Genomic DNA, 18,422 nt, shown 5'->3' on the forward strand with positions numbered 1-18,422 from the left:
GCTCCTCGAAAGCCACGCAGCGGCAGGGCCCGAGGGGTGTTCTCGGCTCTCTGGAGCCCGTCCAGGGCGTCAGGTTTCAGAGCAGGGGCTGCCACGCCAGCTGCATGGGGAAGGAACATCACCACTGGGACAATTAGAAAGAAGAGCCATCCGTTTCTATTCAGGGGATTCAATTTTCTTTCTGCTTCATCAGATTAACACCAATGTAACTCCATTAACTACCAGGGAGTTGCTCTTGATCAGAAAATCAGACCCGTCGGATTTTCTGGCTTTTGCAGGCAGTCACTTCATTCAAGGGAGCGAAGGTGGATGTAGGATGTACCACAAAAGCCCTCCTTGTATGTGGTTTGGGGGGGGTTGTGGTTTCTTTTCTTTACCCCATTTCAAACACATAATTTACTCTTTTTTTTTTTTTAAATGCCAAGGACCTCACTCTGATTTTCATTTTCTGCGTGCTGACGGCAGCCATGCTTTTTCTCTCCCGTTCCTCCCCCTGTGCTGCTCCAGCACACTGCTGATGCTGGACACCAGAAGTCTAGAGGTGCTCCCCTCCATTTCAAACCACACTTTCCAGGACAGTGAGCAGTGTTTTTCTAAGCCTTTCATCGTTCTGACAAAGCAATAAGCAAACACTTGCCCGAGTTCTGTTGAAGATCCTGTAAGAACATGCATTATTGCGAGGAAGGGGAAGTCTTGATACTTTCTCTTAAACTTTAAAGGCATCCTGAAGTTACCTCAGCCCCGTGCTGCACTAGGAGCCTGCGCCAGAAATTGCATCATGAGTCATATTAATGCACCAAGCCTGGAAAGAATGATAAAACAAAAATCCTAGCGCAGAGCCTTGCTTTGTCCAATGATTGCTACTAAATAAAATCATTACAACGAACCTCCTTAGCAGTAAGACAAGTCTGAAACATTAACATGACCTCTCCAGTGCTGCACTAAAATTGGGTCATTGTTCACTGTCATCTCACTACATCAGCCCTGACTCTATAGCTGTACACTCCCAGTGTTTCTATTTGGGCAGGATAACGTGGCCCTAGACACCGATACCCACCCAAACTCTGGACACCACACCACCTTCCAGGCCTGGCACTGGTCACGTGAATGTCCAACAGTACTTAGCACAGAGGGACAAACCCCCGGACTGCGCTCACCTTGACACACAGGCTTTCTCTGCACGTGAGATTCAGGGATTTGTAGGGTTCCTGCTTAGCGGGTAACAGCATCGGTAGTGCTCACAGTCTGCTTGCTGAACAGGACATAAGGTTTGTCAAACTACCTCAAACGACAATGACTATCTAAAACATTATAACCAGCAGTATCGCCTCCTTTCACCAGCTTTCACCGCAAAATCAGAGTCAACAGTTGTACATGTATCTTGTTGAATAACTGATAAGCTATACGGGCATCTCACCATTGCAAGCTGTTGCCAACCCCACTTGAAATCATAGAACGGTTTGGGTTGGAAGGGACCTTCAAGATCATCTAGTCCAACCCCCTGCCACGGGCAGGGACCCCTTCCACCAGACCAGGTTGCTCAAAGCCCCGTCCAGCCTGGCCTTGAACACCTCCAGGGTTGGAAGTGTTGGATATGCCATCCACAACTTCTCTGGGCAACCTGTTCCAGTGCCTCACCACCCTCATGGTGAAGAATTTCTTCCTAGTATCTGATCCTAATCTACCGTCTTTCAGTTTAAAGCCATCACCCCTTGGCCTATCACTACCGGCCCTTGTAAAAAGTCCCTTCCCCTAGCTAAAGAAGTAGAAAGTCCCCTTCCCCAAAATCTCTTCCCCTAGCTAAAAAAATCATTATGCCACCTCAGAACCATCACTATCCTTAGACTCAGGAATCTGTTTGCCACGTTGCATCTTCTAAGGTCCATAATTGTTATGATTAATAATGATAATCAAACTCCTGCAGCCGATTTCGCCTGCCCAGCAATTCTACGAACCTTTCATAACCAGCAACAGAATAGGCAAACGTGTACGGCTCGGCCCAGAGCACTGCTGAACAGCCAGCCGAGGCTCTCGGTGAAGGTAGTTTCTCCACATACTCCCGCTGAACCTGAAAGCAGGTACACCCAACTGACCGGTCTCCAAAAAGGTTTTCTCCCTTTAAAACCTCTGCTTTTCGGTCAACCATAAACTAAGCAAAGCTTGCCGGCTGACATGGAGCTAGCCTTTGATTCAGCATCAGGACCAACAGATGAGGAGGGTTTGGCAGAAGGCAGGCAATCTATTTAGTTGTGCAACTCGCTCAATACCCCATTGCTCAGAAAAGTTATTAATTTGGGCAAGGAGGTTTGTCTGAAAAGTTCTTAAGCAATTTTCTGTACTTATTTGAAACAGGAATCTGATTATAACAATAGTTATAGAATTAAGAACAACTCTTGCCCTGGCACTAGAAGAGGAAGAAATAAACAAAACCAAACACTCAATTGTATGTTTCTGTATAACAACCTCCGCATTAAAATGGCGAAACATGACTTGACATACAGAATGACCTCAATTAATGTATGACAGGCTGATTATACTTGGCATATGGATGAGCCCTTTGCTAAGAAGAAAGTATCAACCATATTCATAGTGTCTGCTGTTACATAAATAACAATGCTCGAAACGCACAGTGACTAGAGGCTAAAGCCAAGAAGAAATGGTTCGATGGTACCAAGATTTGGAGAAGGAGCTCACCTTCCTTGCAGAACTGGATTTGCTATTTTAAGCCTTTTTAGAGAAACCACTGGGGGCAGGGGGAATATGCAAGCATAAAACATTTCATTCCAATATGCATTTTCTCCCTGAAGCAGTTCAGGCCCATTGGTATTTCTCATCCACTTCAAGCAGCGTTCAGTCAGACCCTCAAAATGATTTGTACCATGTGTCCAAAGCACGCTGCTGTGCTTGTCAGTGATCCTTCATTATCCAAAAGCAGGCTAAATTCAGTAAACAATATGTACGTGTACAAGTGTCAGGATGACATTTGAACTATTGTTGGATCGTCTTCAAACCGGGACATTCAGAATCTCCCTGGTTTTCCCCACATCTCACCACAGTTCCTCCAGGCAGGGGATTCCTCTCCTTCTCTCCATTGGTTTTCACGGCAGGAGAGACTAGTGAGTACACCCGAAAGTTACTGTGTCGGGCTGCGTTGGATTAAGGGAATATACTGCAAAGGAAAAGGCCCCTAAATACTCTCTCACCTTTACTGCTGAGGAAGATCTGGCTCAGTTAACCCCGATGCTTTTATAGAGTAGCTCTACAGGCTGAAAGGTGGTGCAGCAGGAATAAAAATCCCCGGTGCTTTAGGCCTTGAAAATTAAATCCACATTAAACATCATCTAGTAGCCAGCGCCCTGGGGTACTGATCCTGAAACACACATTTAATACAAGACAGTATGCGTTGAGATGCTGAGTTAAGAGTTTGGATACGAGATAAAATATGCAAGCTCTTGAAATGTCACATTTCTGGGCTGCAAAACAATTTAATGCAAAAGATAAGGTTTCTGCATTGCAGACATTTTTGTTCTTGTTAAATATATAATGTATGTGGTCATCAATGTGAAGAGACTTTATGTAAAAGGAGGCTTTCAGAGGAAAATTTGAAGCGTCCTTGATAAAAGTTGCATAGAATAGCTGTAGCAACGAAAATAAGGCTAGATAAAACCAATACCGAACCCCCATTTAACTACCGTCTAGTCTAGCTGTCATCTCCCAAAATAATGAAGCTTGGATTAACGGAAAGGACTTCTGTACACGTACATGTTATCATGCTAGGAGAAGCTAAGTGAGCCCAAGAAAACATTTTGTGAGTAATACACATTTAAAGAAGAAAACTATAAACAACAGTTACGGAAGTATGCGCTTTAACCAGGACCATGAGCGTTCCTACATGAACGGAAAACCATTTTGTACTACTAAGGGCTCGATGCAAACGTGGTAGCCTCTTAGCTTATTCAGTATTTCTAGGAGGAAGGAACCCCCTCTAAATCACAATCGGTTAACAGGCACATAAAAGGAAACCAGACGATACCCTTCAGAATTTATAATAACATCTATAATGCTGAAGGCGTATTGGACAACACCAAGTATCCCACCTTTCCTTGAGTAAGCACCAGCGTGGACGAGGCCAGCCTTCACCTGACGGCGCTGGCTGAAGTCCCCAGCTGGTGTAAGCCTGCACTGAAATCATCTACTCCCAGTTCAGCTGCTGGGGGGCTGGCCCATAAAGTCCCTTCTGTTTACACAGCTGAAGAAGACAGGGGCCCAAGCCCTCATCGTGCCACAGCCCAAAGCTTTCTAGCTGCACCGGTTCTCTCAGCCTGAAGCCCTGTGCTACTGCGAGTCTTCTGGAATTTGGTGCCTTTACAGTAGTACATTTGCAGCACAAGCAACAAACCACAATCAGCTTTTGAGGAGTCTTTTTTATTAAGATAAATCCAGCAAAATTCCTAACAGTGGGTACATACAACCAACCTGCCCTTTTAAAAGAAATGTTTGTATTTCATTTAAAAACATGATTACACTTTTATTTATTTCTTTTTTCAAAACTGACAAAATAAAATTACATTTGGGAAACAACAGATTTCCAGCTCTTAGGTTTTTCATGAAAATAGCTCACCTTCTTTATAAAAGCAACCCACAGAACCACTGGAATGTTTAACACGGTTATTTGTTTTGAGACCTCCCCACTTTAAGAAACCATACAACACATACAAGGGAAAAATTAAAATCTGAAGTCTGTAAGCATGACTTACACAAAAAGGGACACACTGACAGAAGTCAAAAGCTACCACCACTTATTCTTTCCATGTACCATACAAACTATTACAATCACAAAATTTAAAAACAATGATTTTTTTTCTTTGTTTTGTTTTGTTTGTTAGGGATTTAATTCCCAAGTAACCGAGATGAAGATGTTCCATAATTAAATTCATGCTAAAAAAACCTGCATTTATAAAATAGTTGATAAAAATATTCCTCTCTGTTAACAATACAGCATGGAGGTACGGATACCAAATGATGGAGATATAGGGCAGGGTTAACATTACTCGGACTTGGCTTCCTTATCATCAGATGCTTCAGCAGCTGGTGCCTATAAAAGTGTTTGGGAAGAACAGAAATATTATTCGTAATGCTAATCGGATTCCATTCTAACAAGCATCAAAGAGAGACCAGTTTGTTAGCGCAGACATGGACAACATTTTGTGTAGACAAGAATGCACAGCTACCGACAGAAAATATCAACACAACAACATGTCGGCTGATAATTCTAAAAATTAAGACACAAGTGAGTACTAATTGATGATCGAGTTAATTTTGGAATATTAAGTGCCTCCAAAGAGGCAGAAGTTTAGAACGTATTTCAGATTAGGATCAATCATATGCTAGGGAAAGTTCAAGTCCTCATCTCCATAAGTCACAGGGAAGCGTATGGATTACGCGTAAAACTGCGATACTTGTCTATTGTCCAGACTTCGGGGAAATTGGTTCTCACCTGTTTCCTGTAACAGTGTCTGCTATTACTTTTTAGGTCAACACACGAAAATTGCAAAGCTCCTATCAAAGATTCTTTGAAGTACATTAGCCCTGTATTAATTTTTAGGAAAGAAGCTCCTGAATTAGTTTTAAAAATGGAAGAATAAACGACCCATTAACTGGATAATGATACTCAAGACATGAAGAGAGATCACTGTAAATCAAAAGCAACAGAGAACACAACAGGCTAGTCTGTGCCTACAGGGGCAAAGGGAGCCCGTAGCAAACGTTGCGCTGCTACTATCAGCAAGCGACCTGCTAGGACAAGGCCATCAGGAGCTGACTGAAGCTTGCACCTAGTCCTAGCAAATGGCAGCTCTTAGGTAAGTAGCTGATATGGTAAGAACCTGTAAGAAAGAGGCTTGCAGATCAAGAAACAAGACCAAGTTTATTTTGCAGATCTCTCGTTGAATTGTTCTGAGGCGAAGAATTGTTTTAAAGAATTGTGTAAAACTTAAAACCAGATTTCTGGCACAGCACCAACCCGTGCTGAGCAGAAGAGGCAATCCAGCAGTTCAGAGAGGATACGCAAAGTCAGCTCAGGGTTGGATAGCAATCTTACTGAGCTCTATTGCTCCCCAAATATTCTGCGCTGTGCTTGTGACAACCCTGAGAGGGACACTACGATAGCACAGACCACCTGTGGAAGGGCTCTACCACACAGCAGGAATGAGTTTGAAGGAGAATGCTATTCTTTCAGGCTCTCCCTGGGAGCTGCCCTGTGCAGACACTGCGGCTGGTCTGTCTTTACAGGACGGCAGCGAAACACACCCCCTTCTGACAAGGAGGCCCAACCGTTAGCTCCTGCGGATGTATTACCAATACCTCTGTGTTTATTCCCACGTTTACTGTAGCTAAAGTACCTCATTAGTTTTGGTATCTCCGTTTTCAGAGTGGTTTTCCTCTTTAGCATCCTCTTGTTTAGTTTCATCTTTGCCTTTGGCTCCTTTCTTCCCTTTTGTTGCTGCCTTTTTGTCCTCCTTTTTATCATTTGCTGCCTTTTCTTTCTGTTAAGAAAACAGACGGTGATACGGTAAACGCCGATTTCCACCTCGTACATCTGTATACGCACAATTCTCAACTCTAAAACCGTCCACACAACCTGCGTCTACACACTGAACTTCCCATTGACAAAGATGAGATGAAAGTTTCTCAGGAGAAGTGTTTTCTTTCTATTCTGTCCTGAATGTGCTACTGGGAAGTGCGTAATATAAAAGCAGCCATGGCTGGGGTTAAAAGAATTCCTACTTTAAATAGGCATTCAATTAAATTAGCTAAAAAATGTTGGAGTTGAACTGGCCTGTACTTCTGCTGGGCTGCTGAAAGGCATACCACAGAACAAAAGGAACATGTACAACTAGTGGAAATACCAGAATACTTCAGATGTGCTATTAATGCCTATTTAGAAAACTGTAACAAAGCTGTAGTCAAAGGACTTTCCCCCTTCCCTGCCAGAAATATTCCTTACTATAATAAACCATTTGTGTGATTAACAAGCTGGGGGCTTAACAACATCACTTCAATAACAACGAGAACTTTGCATTTATTATTTAAGCGCTGTTTCTTATATGTGGATCAAGCTAAATCAAAACAAAACTTGATGCTACAACTTCTGTAGTAATAGTTTTCTATATGGCAAGGTCAGATCCCGACCCCGATACAGTAAAAAGCACGACTCTCATTAGTTTCACTTCGGAGGATCTGCCTCTCGCTGCCAATAAGTAACCGCACTAAGCAAACTAGCTTAGTTCCTTGCTTGATTAATCTAGTTCCAACAAAGGAACCATAAATATCTGCAAAACCACTACTCACAGGTAAGTGAAGATAAACAGATAATTACCAAATATATATATATCTCTAGTCAGAAGATAGAGTTGTCTCAGTGACTAGAAGTTACAAAAAGTGTACTTTCTTATTTCAACACCTCGCTTATTAGTGTACAAAATTAATTCACGTTAAAAATGAGCTGCTTGCTAAGGGTAAACTCAGATACAGAGTATAAGGGTCAAAGTCACTTGATGCTTCAATGATACTGATCGTTAAAAATTCACCAAAATTAACACCAAATCCTATAATAATGCAGAAAATATAAGTCAGGAGGTTAGTAGCACTTGAATGGGTGAGGGTCTCTTTCCTCTCTAAGCTCCCACTCCCCAGTCTGACCTTGCTGAGGGATTTCAGCCAACCTGGGAAACTCTACTACAATATGGTGTTAGCAGCCTCCTTCTCCCGGGGGGAGGGGGGGAGTGCGCCCACTCTCAAAAAGCCTCTCCTCCTCCCTGGGGGCTGACTTATCAGACACACGTAGCGGCTCTTTCCGAGAGAAGGAAGAGAGTCGCCAGAGGAGGAGAGAGAAAAGTATGCCTCCACTCACTCTTTTTCCCCCCCGTTGGCTGAACAGTCCTCCAACATTCAAGAGAGGCAGAAGAAAGATAAATATCACAGCAGTATCAGCACCCAAGTGTTCTGATACTGTTTGGCAGTAAGATTTAGAATTGCACTACTGCTATGGCACTGGTTTGTTCTCTGTCACTGGACCAGACCTCATCAGACCTTTGAAGCACATATAAGTAGTCCACTGTGAGGGGTTCCTCCAGCAGCACCAGTAAGCTCCAAACTCACGAGCACAGGCGTGTTAGTCACTTGCTCTTCCAATAAAAGCCGTAACGGATTTTTAGACTTGGGGTTGTTTGAAGAAGGGTAGCTTTTCCCTTACCCCATGAAAAAAAGACAACAAAGTATTAACTTCTGTTGTTACAAAAACCGTAAGTCTCCATGGCCCACTCTTTGCTGGTAAAGCCCCTCTTAAGAAAGCATTTGAGGAGAATCCACAAAAACTGGCTTCTATGGCCGGACTGACCAACCGGAGAGAAAGTGTCTCGCAGCACATAGCTGAGTGAGGATCCCAAGGTCTCTGCTCTGTTCTGCAAGATCTGTGGCTTCTGGGGACAAGCTAACGACTAACGACTCCACGACCCAGCGAGTCCAGGAAAAAAAATACCCAAGGAGATACTGTTATTTTTCCATTTCCAAGTTTCTTCCATGCTCTCAGCTAGTTCTGAGCTAATGCCACTGTATCAATTTTCCCAAATAATTTTTCTATACAGATGGCAACATCAGTTCAGCAATAAGGTCACGTGTTTTATAAAGTGTTTCACTTTTTTTCCCCAGCTGTATGTTTTTCAATACAGGTAAGTTCAAAAGGTGAAATCTATTCTGACACACAAAAAAACATTCAAAAGAACCGGATGGCTGCAAAGTTAAGCATTTGGGGGAAACAAGAATTAAAGATGCCTGCACAATTCTTATTACATCGCCCTTTGCACAGACATTGATCCAGCATTAGGAGCTCTAGAGAGCCAAAAATGCAACTCAAGTATCCTGGCTTCAAACCAGCACCTTAGAAGCAAGAGGACAAACGCTTTCCCAGTCTAACTGGGGGCAATGACCAGGGCACCACTCCCAGCAGAACTGCATGATCCCAGAAGGAGACCGCACTATACAGCTTGTGCAGTAAGGGACCAAACTAAGTTTTGACAGTCCTTAAGTCTTGAACGCTTATTTTCGCAACTTTTAGGATTCGGATAACGCAGCTTTTGTGTATAAACCCTGAGATGTTTCCATAAAAATAAAAATACCCACAACGTGCGTCATATGCGACTGCACTGACCTCTGCATGGGTCATCAGCAGAGGCTGAGCCCGGGACTTCTAGATCCCCCAGCCAGCTCTCTGCTGGTTGGGCTGGAAGAGCCACCACCAGCAGTAGGCTCTCCTCTTCCCGGGGGGAAGAGCCACGAGAGGGAAATGCAATCTGGAGCGTGCCAGCCGCTCGCACCACAGGAATGCAGAGCAGCAGGGTTCCTAGGTTCCCCTGCCGCTCCGGAATGGGATCTAGAAATCCAGCTGCACGACCAAGATGCAGATGTAAAAAACTTGCTCTTGTTTTTTTCCTCAAGCTGCAAAATCCTAATAGAATCTGTATATTTACAAATAGATCTAAAAAAAAAAAAGCACTGCAAACTGTGACCGCTGGGGAAGTTCGTGATAGGAAGGGGGTATCAAGAAATACCTCATGGATTGCAGAACTGTCCCCTTTTAAATTTCAAACTGTTGCTCCAAAGCACAAAGGAGCTTTAAATAGTTTCTTTTTTAACTACGCTGTCAGATATGCCAATATTTTTGACATTTCCAAAAATAACCAGCTTAAGGAAGCGGGTATGTAGAACTTTATCTCCAGCGATTAAAATTTGATAAACTGATAACTAACTGAAAAGAGTGCCTTTGAAGGTAAACACAGTAAAAAACTGTAATTAAAAGCATGATTTTCAATGCCTTCTCTAATTGAGTCTCTGATCTCTATTCAAAGCGTCGTTTTCCCAACAATGCATTATATGAAACTTCAGAACGGCCTTGCAAGGCAAGCAGTAAAGCTTCACCACAAATGATTTAAAAATCTGATCAGTTTACCACGTTCCTTCACTAGGAACTGGATAAAATTATCTTTACATCTTTCACGTTCTTTTAACTCACATAATTCAACTTAAATCTTTGAAGAAAATTGCTAAAAACCAAAATGGTTAGTTGTGGATGTTTTTTTTCCCCTTTTAAACACCTTAAGAAAGAAAAGTGTAACTTCAGTTCAAGAGATCTCGAACACTTACCTTAGGTGCTGCCTTTTTGGGCTTTGGCTCCGGTTTAGGCGGAGCAGGTTTCTGTACAAAACATACATAAGAATCAGAGTCAGATGAATGCTATAAATGTTTTAGCAATGTGTTGGTAACTTTTGAAAACTGTCTGCTTCATTCTGTACATTTACTTCATTATCCAAACCCGCATTTCCTCATCTATGTTACAGTGGTTATGGTACAGACGCTGACAGTAGTAGTAAGTGGCACATTACTGTGTCTGGGTGTTACCGTCTGCTGTGAAGGCAAGCGGCTGGCAAAAATGAAAGGTATTAACACTCGGACATAACTCTATGTATGAATACACATCTTAGCTTTCACTAAAATTAAGTACTTTCTTTTTTAAATAGCAACCGTTATCCACTTGGCATTTCCAAGATGGCTTAAAAAAGGGCTGGGTGCACAAAGTGTCGGTAGAAAAGGATGCCAAGAGCCTGTCTAAGGCTGTGACTTTGGGCTGAACCCTACCGCACGACCTAGATTTACACCCTCTAGGTCTCGGTTTACCCAACAGTTGGGCCCGCGAAATCAATGGGCAAAGTATAAGGAGAGAGCAGGTAATTTACGGAGCTGTGAGCAGGTATTTGTATGGAAAAGATCTACAGAGAACAAATGCATCTTGAAATCAGTATTCCTTGACTCTGGATACTCATGCGTCTAGGCTGAATGTTAACTAACACAGATGTTGTATCTCACGTGAAATGTCTGAAAGTAAGCCTGTAATGTGTTGATACTCAAGGGTTGGAAACATAGAATAGGATTTTTACCTTTAAATATTGCCATACTCTAACCATGCTTTTCCCAATACCGGTGGAAAAAACCCCAGTTACAGTTTCTCTGTAACTGTCCCCCAGAACTTAGCATCCCACGTGATGTAATATTAAAAGAGTAAATAAAGATACTTACAGCGGATAATCTAGCTGACCGTCTCTTTGGCTGCGTAAAGAAAGACATGTGACTAAAATTCAGAGAGCATATAAAGCAGTGCTTTCTCAGAACTGCAACCCAGAGTAACACGGCACATACGCCGCGTCATGAAGCCCGATACAAATTCTAGGATTTATGAAATTACGGGCACGATGGCGATGACTTCCCAGAAGCGCAGCTTTGTTCAATAGTTCTCACTCTATGCCGCCGCCCTTTTACCCCACTGAGGCAGTAAGTGATAAAGTTTCTTTACTTCCAGGAGTTGTGCCGTTAAGGCTCTGCCATCGAGCCCTTGTCTGCAAGGCTAAAGGGAACACGTTCCCATTGGAACCGACGGTCTCTGGCCTCAGCCCGGGACGCCTGGCGCCCACCTCAGGCGACAGGCCAAGGTATGGGCCTGGGCACCCCGAACCCAGGCGCAGGGCCCGAGCCTGCACCCACCCCCGGGGGCCTCGTAATTGACGTGGAGCACCACAGAAGTTCTTAGAGGAGTGGGGAATGGCACCGAAGAAGCAGCTCCTACCTCCTCCTTTGCCTCGCCTTCAGCTGGAGCCTGCAAGGAAAGCGAGAGACCGAGGTGAGAAGGCGGCGCCATCCCCGGCGCTCGGCTCGGAGCCCTGAGGGGAGCCCGGGGGCGGGCGGGGAACCCCCCCAACGCCACCCTCCAGAGCCCGCGGGGGTGAGCCGCATTCCCGGCTCCCTTCCCCGCTCCCCGGGCCGGGAGAGGGAGGGGAGGATCGATGGCGGACCCCCCCCCCCCCCGCCTTTCTCCCGCCGCCTCACGGACTACAACTCCCACAATGCCTCGGGGCGGCCGAGGCGACGTCACCGCGCCGAGGCGTCCCCGCGTTTAAAAAGTTCCCGCCAAATTACCTGCCACAACAAGGTCGTCGCCGGCTCCGCGCAAGGACAATGCCGGACACCCGGCCCCGCCGCGCCCGCGGGGCTTCGGCCCGGCCCCGACGCCCCCGGCCCCGCCGTCGGCGGGGCCGGGGGCGTCGGGGCCGGGCCGAAGCCCCGCGGGCGCGCCCAGCGGGTGTGGGGGGGCCCGGGGCGGGGGGGGGGTGGGGGGGGGCGGCCGCCTCCTCAGCCGCGGGGCAGCGCGGCCGCGCCGATCCCTGAGGGCCGAGCCGGCCCCCTGCCCCGGCGAGCGGCGGCGGGAGCCCCGGGCCGGCCTCGGTGCCGGCGGGTGGGGGCTGGCGGAGGAGGAGTTGGGGGGGGGGGGAGGCGGCGTGAGGAGGGGGGGGGGCCCCACCGAGCTAAAAGTTACTAATTATGGTGGTGGATCCCTTCCCCGCTTTCCTTCAAGGACAGTTTCAAATTCTGCGCCGCCTAATGGCTCCAAATTACCATTGCACAACCATCTGGTATGACAAGAAGTGGGAGAGGAGGAGGGAAAAAAAAAAAAAAAAAAAAAAAAAAAAGGAGAACAAAGGCAAACGCAGGAGAAAGAGGCACCGTTTAGCCCCAAATCCCCTCAGGGAATGGCCCCATCCGCCCCAAAACGCGCCCGCAGGGCCGGGGCCGCTCGGCCCCGGGGTTTTGGGCGCTGGGCGAGCGGCGGAGCCCGCCGTGCCTGGCGCTGCCTGCCTGCGTTCTCCACAGGGGCAGCAGCAGCACTATGGCTGTTTGTAATCCAGCATGGAGACACTGCTCAGCCTTCTCCTCGCAAACAAAACAGCCCGAAGTGAACTCGCAGGCTCCCCTGCCCGCCCCCAGCAGCCCCCCGCACACGCCCCAGCCCTCTCCCTCCGGTCGCGGCTCCGCTTTAGGACACAGACAAAAAATTAAAAACGCGAAAAACTCCACATAGACACACACGCGCGCGCGCAAAAATTTACGGGTAATCCTGCAAACGCCGCTTTAATCTCTCCCCTTCGCTCCCCATCTGTCTCCCCCTTTTTTGTTGTTTTTTTTTTTTGTACTTACCTTTCTTTTGGGCATAGTTGCACCTTAATAGTTGATTGCAAAATATATAGAGAGATATAAAAAATAAATGTAACCAGCAAAAAACTGTTTCAACCGTCCTGCAAAATTGCAAAAAAAAAAAAAAAAAGAAAAAAAAGAAAGATGTATAAGGGACCAAGAGTTAATTGCAGCAGAAACTGAACAAAAAAAAATCCCCCCCTCTTTATTGCAAACAGTAAAATACACCAACACGCAACCAAACTGCATGAATGGGGAGCGCGAGATGGGCCCAGCCGCCGAGTGACGGCCGCGGCGGCCAATGGGAGCGCGGGCAGCGGCGCGGGAGGCGGGGCGCGGGCGCGGGAGGCGGGGCGGCGGCCGTAGCGCGAGAGACGCTCGCAGACGGAGGGACGGCGGCTCTCTACGCTGTCTGCGCAGCGGAGCCGGCCTAAAGCGCGCGGTGAATACGGCGCCGCCGCCGCGGCGGGGAGGGCGCCGCCGGCAGCCCGAGCGCGGCCCGCGGCGGGCGGGGAGGTGAGGCGGAGCGGGGGCAGCCCGCGGCCCGCCGCCTCTCCCAGCGCCTCCGCGCACGCCGCCTCCTGCCCCGGCGACCGCAGATTCCACGCACACCCCCCCCCCCCTCCCCCGCCGCTGCTTCCCCGCGTTCCCCCCAGAGGCCGGGAAAGAAACTTCCCCGAAAGTTACCACAGGCCGCAGGACGACAACATGGCCGCCTCGGCGGCGGCTCCGCGCCTCCCGCCGCGCGGGGCTGCGGGGGCCGCCATGCCGCGGGGCGCTGCGGCCTGGCAGCCGAGGGCGGTCGGCGACAGAGGCCGGGGGGGGGGGGAGCTGGGCCGGCCGGCGGCGGCCGCCATCTCCCGCCTTTGTGGTACCTGTTGGAAGGGGCCGCCAAACCCCCCGGGTTACCTCAGCCAGCCGAGGGGGCTGCGGCCTTTGTGCGCCCCGGCCCCGCGGGGTAAAAATGGGGTGACCATAGGGTGTATCTGCCTCTGGGGCTGGGCGACAGCTGGGCAGGGGTTTTCGGGACCAGTTTTGGCTCTAAGTTGCCTTTTGGTCTGTTATGTCTCGGCTAAAGCACGTGAGATCTTTCCTGGAGCTGGGCCTATGAGTTTGAGGTAGGCCGTAAGGTAAAGTGTCAGACTTCTGCACGCATTAAGGGAAATTTGCTCTTGTTGCCATCATAACCACAATTTCCATCAGGGTTTCTGCCATCTATTTTGTACATTTCTTCGGGGAAAGCACAAGGCGTGTATTAATACCACCTTTAAAACCAAAGGGCTTTGCAACTAAGACTTAAAGCAGGAGCTGCTGCTCTGAGGTGTGGCTATTCCTGCCAAAAGCCGCTCTAATCTCTTTCTAAAAACCTACAATAAAGGAGATTCTGCAGTCTTCCTAGATAGCCTGTCTCAGCGCTCAACTGTCCTTAAAACCACAAAGTTCTCCCCAGCATCTAAACTGTACTTTGGTGGTGAATTTAAGTTTCTTTGCCCAGTGTCTTAGCAGATACAAAGAACAATTAATTAATAAGCATCAATCGACACTTAACATTTTAGATACTGTATCATTGCACATAACATTACTGTAGTCTCCCTTAAACTTCATTTTTCTAGACTAAACAAATTCTCGTAGGTCTCGTGATCTCATAGGCCGTATTTTCTAAACCTTTTATCATTCTTGGGCTGCTCCAGACTCTTCTCAACTTCGCATTCTTCCTTACATCTACACCCAACACTCAGGTCGATTAAGTAACCTATCTCAGCGTGGCACTTGCCGACTTTGCAACAGCATCACCATGTTGGTTCAGATTTCTTTTTCTGATCCCCCGTAATCCCCGGATCCCTTTCAGTGCTGCTGTCTGAACAGCTGTTCCCCCATTTCTCGACAAATTCACGGTGACTTTTTGATTTGTCGCTTTTTACGTTGCCTCATTCTCAAAGTGCTCGTACGTCGGTAGTTTTTAAATCTTCCCAGACTTGGGAGTTAAGCTGAGCAGTTTTCCATCCACGGGTCCACCTTTCTCGCCCTTCCTCCAGTCAATGTAGAACCATCAAACGCCATGATTTTTTTGTTGATACACACAAATTATTCAAACATGTCTGTGCCTGGCCTTCTAAATGCTGGGAGCGCGTTTTCCAGGCACTGCCGACCTCAGCGTAACCGCATAACCAAATGCAATTTAGTCTGTTCTTTCCTGCTGCTACCTGTTGCTGTCATCTTCCTCAAAGGGTCGGGTTTAGTAACTGGTGGCAATTCACTTTATTTGAAGGCTGAAGCAAAGAAGGCACAGCTCTTTTTGTGCCTGCCTTTATTTGTTCTCCTCTTCTGTCAGTAATAAGATTTTCTTTTGTTTTGCTCTTACTTCCAATCTGTATAAATAGAACGTTCCTGTATCAATGGGTTTCTTTCTTTCTCTCTCATTACCTGTTAACCATGCCACCTTCAAGTTCTCCTGTATTAATCAAGATTTTAAATAGCGTTTCCAATAGTTTTCTCCATCTTCTGGACTAAAAATTGTCAAAAACACATTTCAAGAGCTCTTGGTCTTCTTTCAAGGGTCTGTGTCCAATAGCAGCAGTTCTCCATTACCAGCAAGGTTTGTGCTTCAGTTGCCTTTGTCAGTTGCCTTGAAAGGTTTCGCCTGTCTCCCTGCAGTTATTGTTTCACTCTTTCTATATTCTGTGAGAAGTCTTTGTACATTTGTGGAAAAGAAACAGGAATTTGTTGAAGAGTCTGTCAACATCTTCTCCTGAACAACTTGCATTACAAGCAATTTGGTTGAAAGTTTGGATCAGAATGTGCACTGCAAATTAAGCACAGATTTAAAATTCACTACTAATTTTTGCATTATATTTGCTAGGCTGCCTTTTTCACCTTTGCATTTTTTCAAACATTTTGACTTTTTGAAGAATGTTCATTAAAACACTTAATAATCATTAGTTAGAAGATCACTTCCCTCTGAAGAGATAGGATAAACTGCTGTGAGATACTGTTATGCTGAAAGTATAAATGGCTGCTATGATGCAGACTTACAGAAAATTAGGTTGTAGCCTATGGACATTCTAAACACCCTTCCTTCAGGCCAAGTGGAAGGAGCAATTAAATATTCCTTTATGCAATAATAACTGGAAAGAACAGGAAGCCACCTAGCAATTCAACAGGGAGGTGGCCATGGCTGGTTGAATTTTCTTCTAAACCACAAAAGTAGCTGCGTGTTTATTCGTGACCAAACCCAAGCAGCAGGTAAAAGAAGTGTTGACGTGCATGGCCATGTGTCCTTGCTGTTCATCCTCGGTGTAAAAGCAAAGGAGGCCGTGGTTCCACCATCGTTAAAGCAGCAGCACGAATCCGATCCAGCCAGGGAGCAGACTCACTACGACATTAGCCACCCCACACATATGGAGCTCACAGTGGCTTTATGTCTGTACAGTAACTTTACATTGAGCGTGGAAAGACAAAACGGATTTGATGACACGTTAGAATGGCACGGACTGGTACACCTAATCTGGCACATAGGCTGCCGGTACAAAACTAACCAGTTACACCTTTTTGACGAATTAGGCCTAGGAGAATAAGTTTCTTCTGGAGCATTGGTTTGTAGCAACAAACCAGAAATTAATCTTTTTTGTGCTACTGTTTGCATGAGAAAACTTCATGCTAAAATTTGAATTCTGCTTCTATAAGCATAGGTATTCGAACCGGGTTATTGACTCCAGAGGTAAAAAACATCCAGTCTACAAACAGAAAGACAGGACTGTGTCAAAACAAAACTAACCAACACAGCCAGCATCTGAATAGTCAGTCTGAACACCCCACACTAAACTTAGAGCAATGCTCAAATGTTGAGTAATATTTAGAAAATTGGGAACTTACAAACAACCTAAGTGCCTGAAAATACTTTCAGACTGAAACTATCACAACTCAGTCCAGTTTTTGACCTTTAATCTATGCAAAATCAGGCAAGACTCAGTCAACTCGATTTTGATACCCCAGCGGTCTGACTCCTGGTTGCTCTGTGTCTATTGACCACTCGTCTCAGGGATCTACATCTCTCCAACATCCTCCAAGGTGCTGTTAACCACATCTTGCATGTTGGATGGTTTTCAAGATGTTTGCTGGTTGACAGTATCTCATGTAGATATTCCTGCTGTTGCCCAAGGCAAGAATGTCCTGCAGAGGAGGAGAGCCTGTTCCGGATGTCAGAGATCTGTCGTACTCAATGAATGTTCTCCTAGATCACCTTCTTGAACTGAAGCAGATCAAGATATTCCTGAATAAAGGCATAATACACCAAAGTCACTCTTGGGTAACTGACTTCTAGCCTTCCCCAAATAGGCGGTTAGATATATGTTGCTTTCTCATTCCTTTGTGCTGAAAATCATGTGAGTTTTGAACATTAGGAGATTTCTTTCCACCATGGGATCTCAGTAGTCTTGCAGCTCTCGCTGTCATGCTGTTCAGACCCAAGGCATTTTATTCCCCAATTCGTCTCTAATGCGTAAAGACTTGGTCTTACTGAAGGTACAGTGATTACGCCGTTCTTCAACACCACTATCTCTGGAATCAGAAGGGTGGATGAGACGCATCCGTGGGTGCTGACAGCGTGGCTGATGGCATGGCGAGGCTGCCCTCACTACCTTGCTGACGTCTGCCGTGACATCTTCTGTTAAACCAGAAGCAAGCATGATGTGGGCTCTGGTCACATTCGGCTCTCAACCTGGTTCATCTAACTATGCAACCGCCCCGTAATCACGAGTTCAGAGGCAAGGGAAATTAGGATTCTGTATGTGCTCTTAGTCGTGGCACATATGGCAAGTAATCGATGGTAATACGTATGTTGTTTTGTGGCAAAATATCACAAAGCACATTTTCATGTTATGTACCTGGCATTTAAGGTGTCCGTTGGCCTTATTTTAAATAGCTTTTGAGATGAGTGGATTATCGATTTATAGAAGATGTTTGTGATTGGTTAATTTATGGTTTGTCCTGGGTGGTTTTATGGTTTGTCCTGGGTAAAAATTGATTTATGTGTCAAACTCAGTACTGATTGCAATGAAACATTTAGTGCTTATTAACTTGGGAACATGAAGGTGTAAGTCTGTTGGTTGGTTTAGGATTCACATTGGGTCTATTTGTTCATCTTTACTTCAGTAAAACCTTTTGGCTTGGCTACAGCTTCCTACCTAGTCCCCGATAGTAAAGGGGATGACTGCAGGAACCAAAGTAAACACAGACTTTTATTAAACACGAAATACAGATAAGGAGAAATTTCAGTCCATTGCACTCAGACAAGCAGACTGTCAGCAGCAAGTTTTGTCTTTCAGTTATTTCTTCCAGTTTGGGTT

At 46.1% G+C, this 18,422-nt stretch overlaps 1 protein-coding gene across 1 annotated transcript; it reads right to left on the minus strand.

Moving 5' to 3' along the window:
* Positions 1–4,404: 4,404 nt before the first annotated feature.
* On the minus strand, positions 4,405–13,329 carry HMGN5 (high mobility group nucleosome binding domain 5). Its single transcript, XM_059824469.1, has 6 exons — positions 13,081–13,329; positions 11,675–11,704; positions 11,131–11,160; positions 10,201–10,251; positions 6,402–6,545; positions 4,405–5,095 (listed from the first exon to the last, which is right to left on the minus strand). The coding sequence occupies exons 1-6, from the start codon at positions 13,093–13,095 to the stop codon at positions 5,048–5,050; spliced, it is 318 nt and encodes a 105-aa protein (XP_059680452.1). The 5' UTR covers positions 13,096–13,329; the 3' UTR covers positions 4,405–5,047.
* Between the last annotated feature and the right edge of the window lie 5,093 nt (positions 13,330–18,422).

Source organism: Gavia stellata, chromosome 14 (assembly GCF_030936135.1).
Source record: "Gavia stellata isolate bGavSte3 chromosome 14, bGavSte3.hap2, whole genome shotgun sequence".
Classification (NCBI taxonomy): domain Eukaryota; kingdom Metazoa; phylum Chordata; class Aves; order Gaviiformes; family Gaviidae; genus Gavia; species Gavia stellata.

What these genes read in the sequence shown, in the direction of transcription:
- HMGN5 (XM_059824469.1), bottom strand. An exon ending in GGTCAGCTAGATTATCCGCT is followed by an intron (nt 10,252 to 11,130) that starts GTAAGTATCTTT and finishes TGTTTTGTACAG; the next exon opens with AAACCTGCTCCGCCTAAACC. An exon ending in GAGATACCAAAACTAATGAG is followed by an intron (nt 5,096 to 6,401) that starts GTACTTTAGCTA and finishes ACACTTTTATAG; the next exon opens with GCACCAGCTGCTGAAGCATC.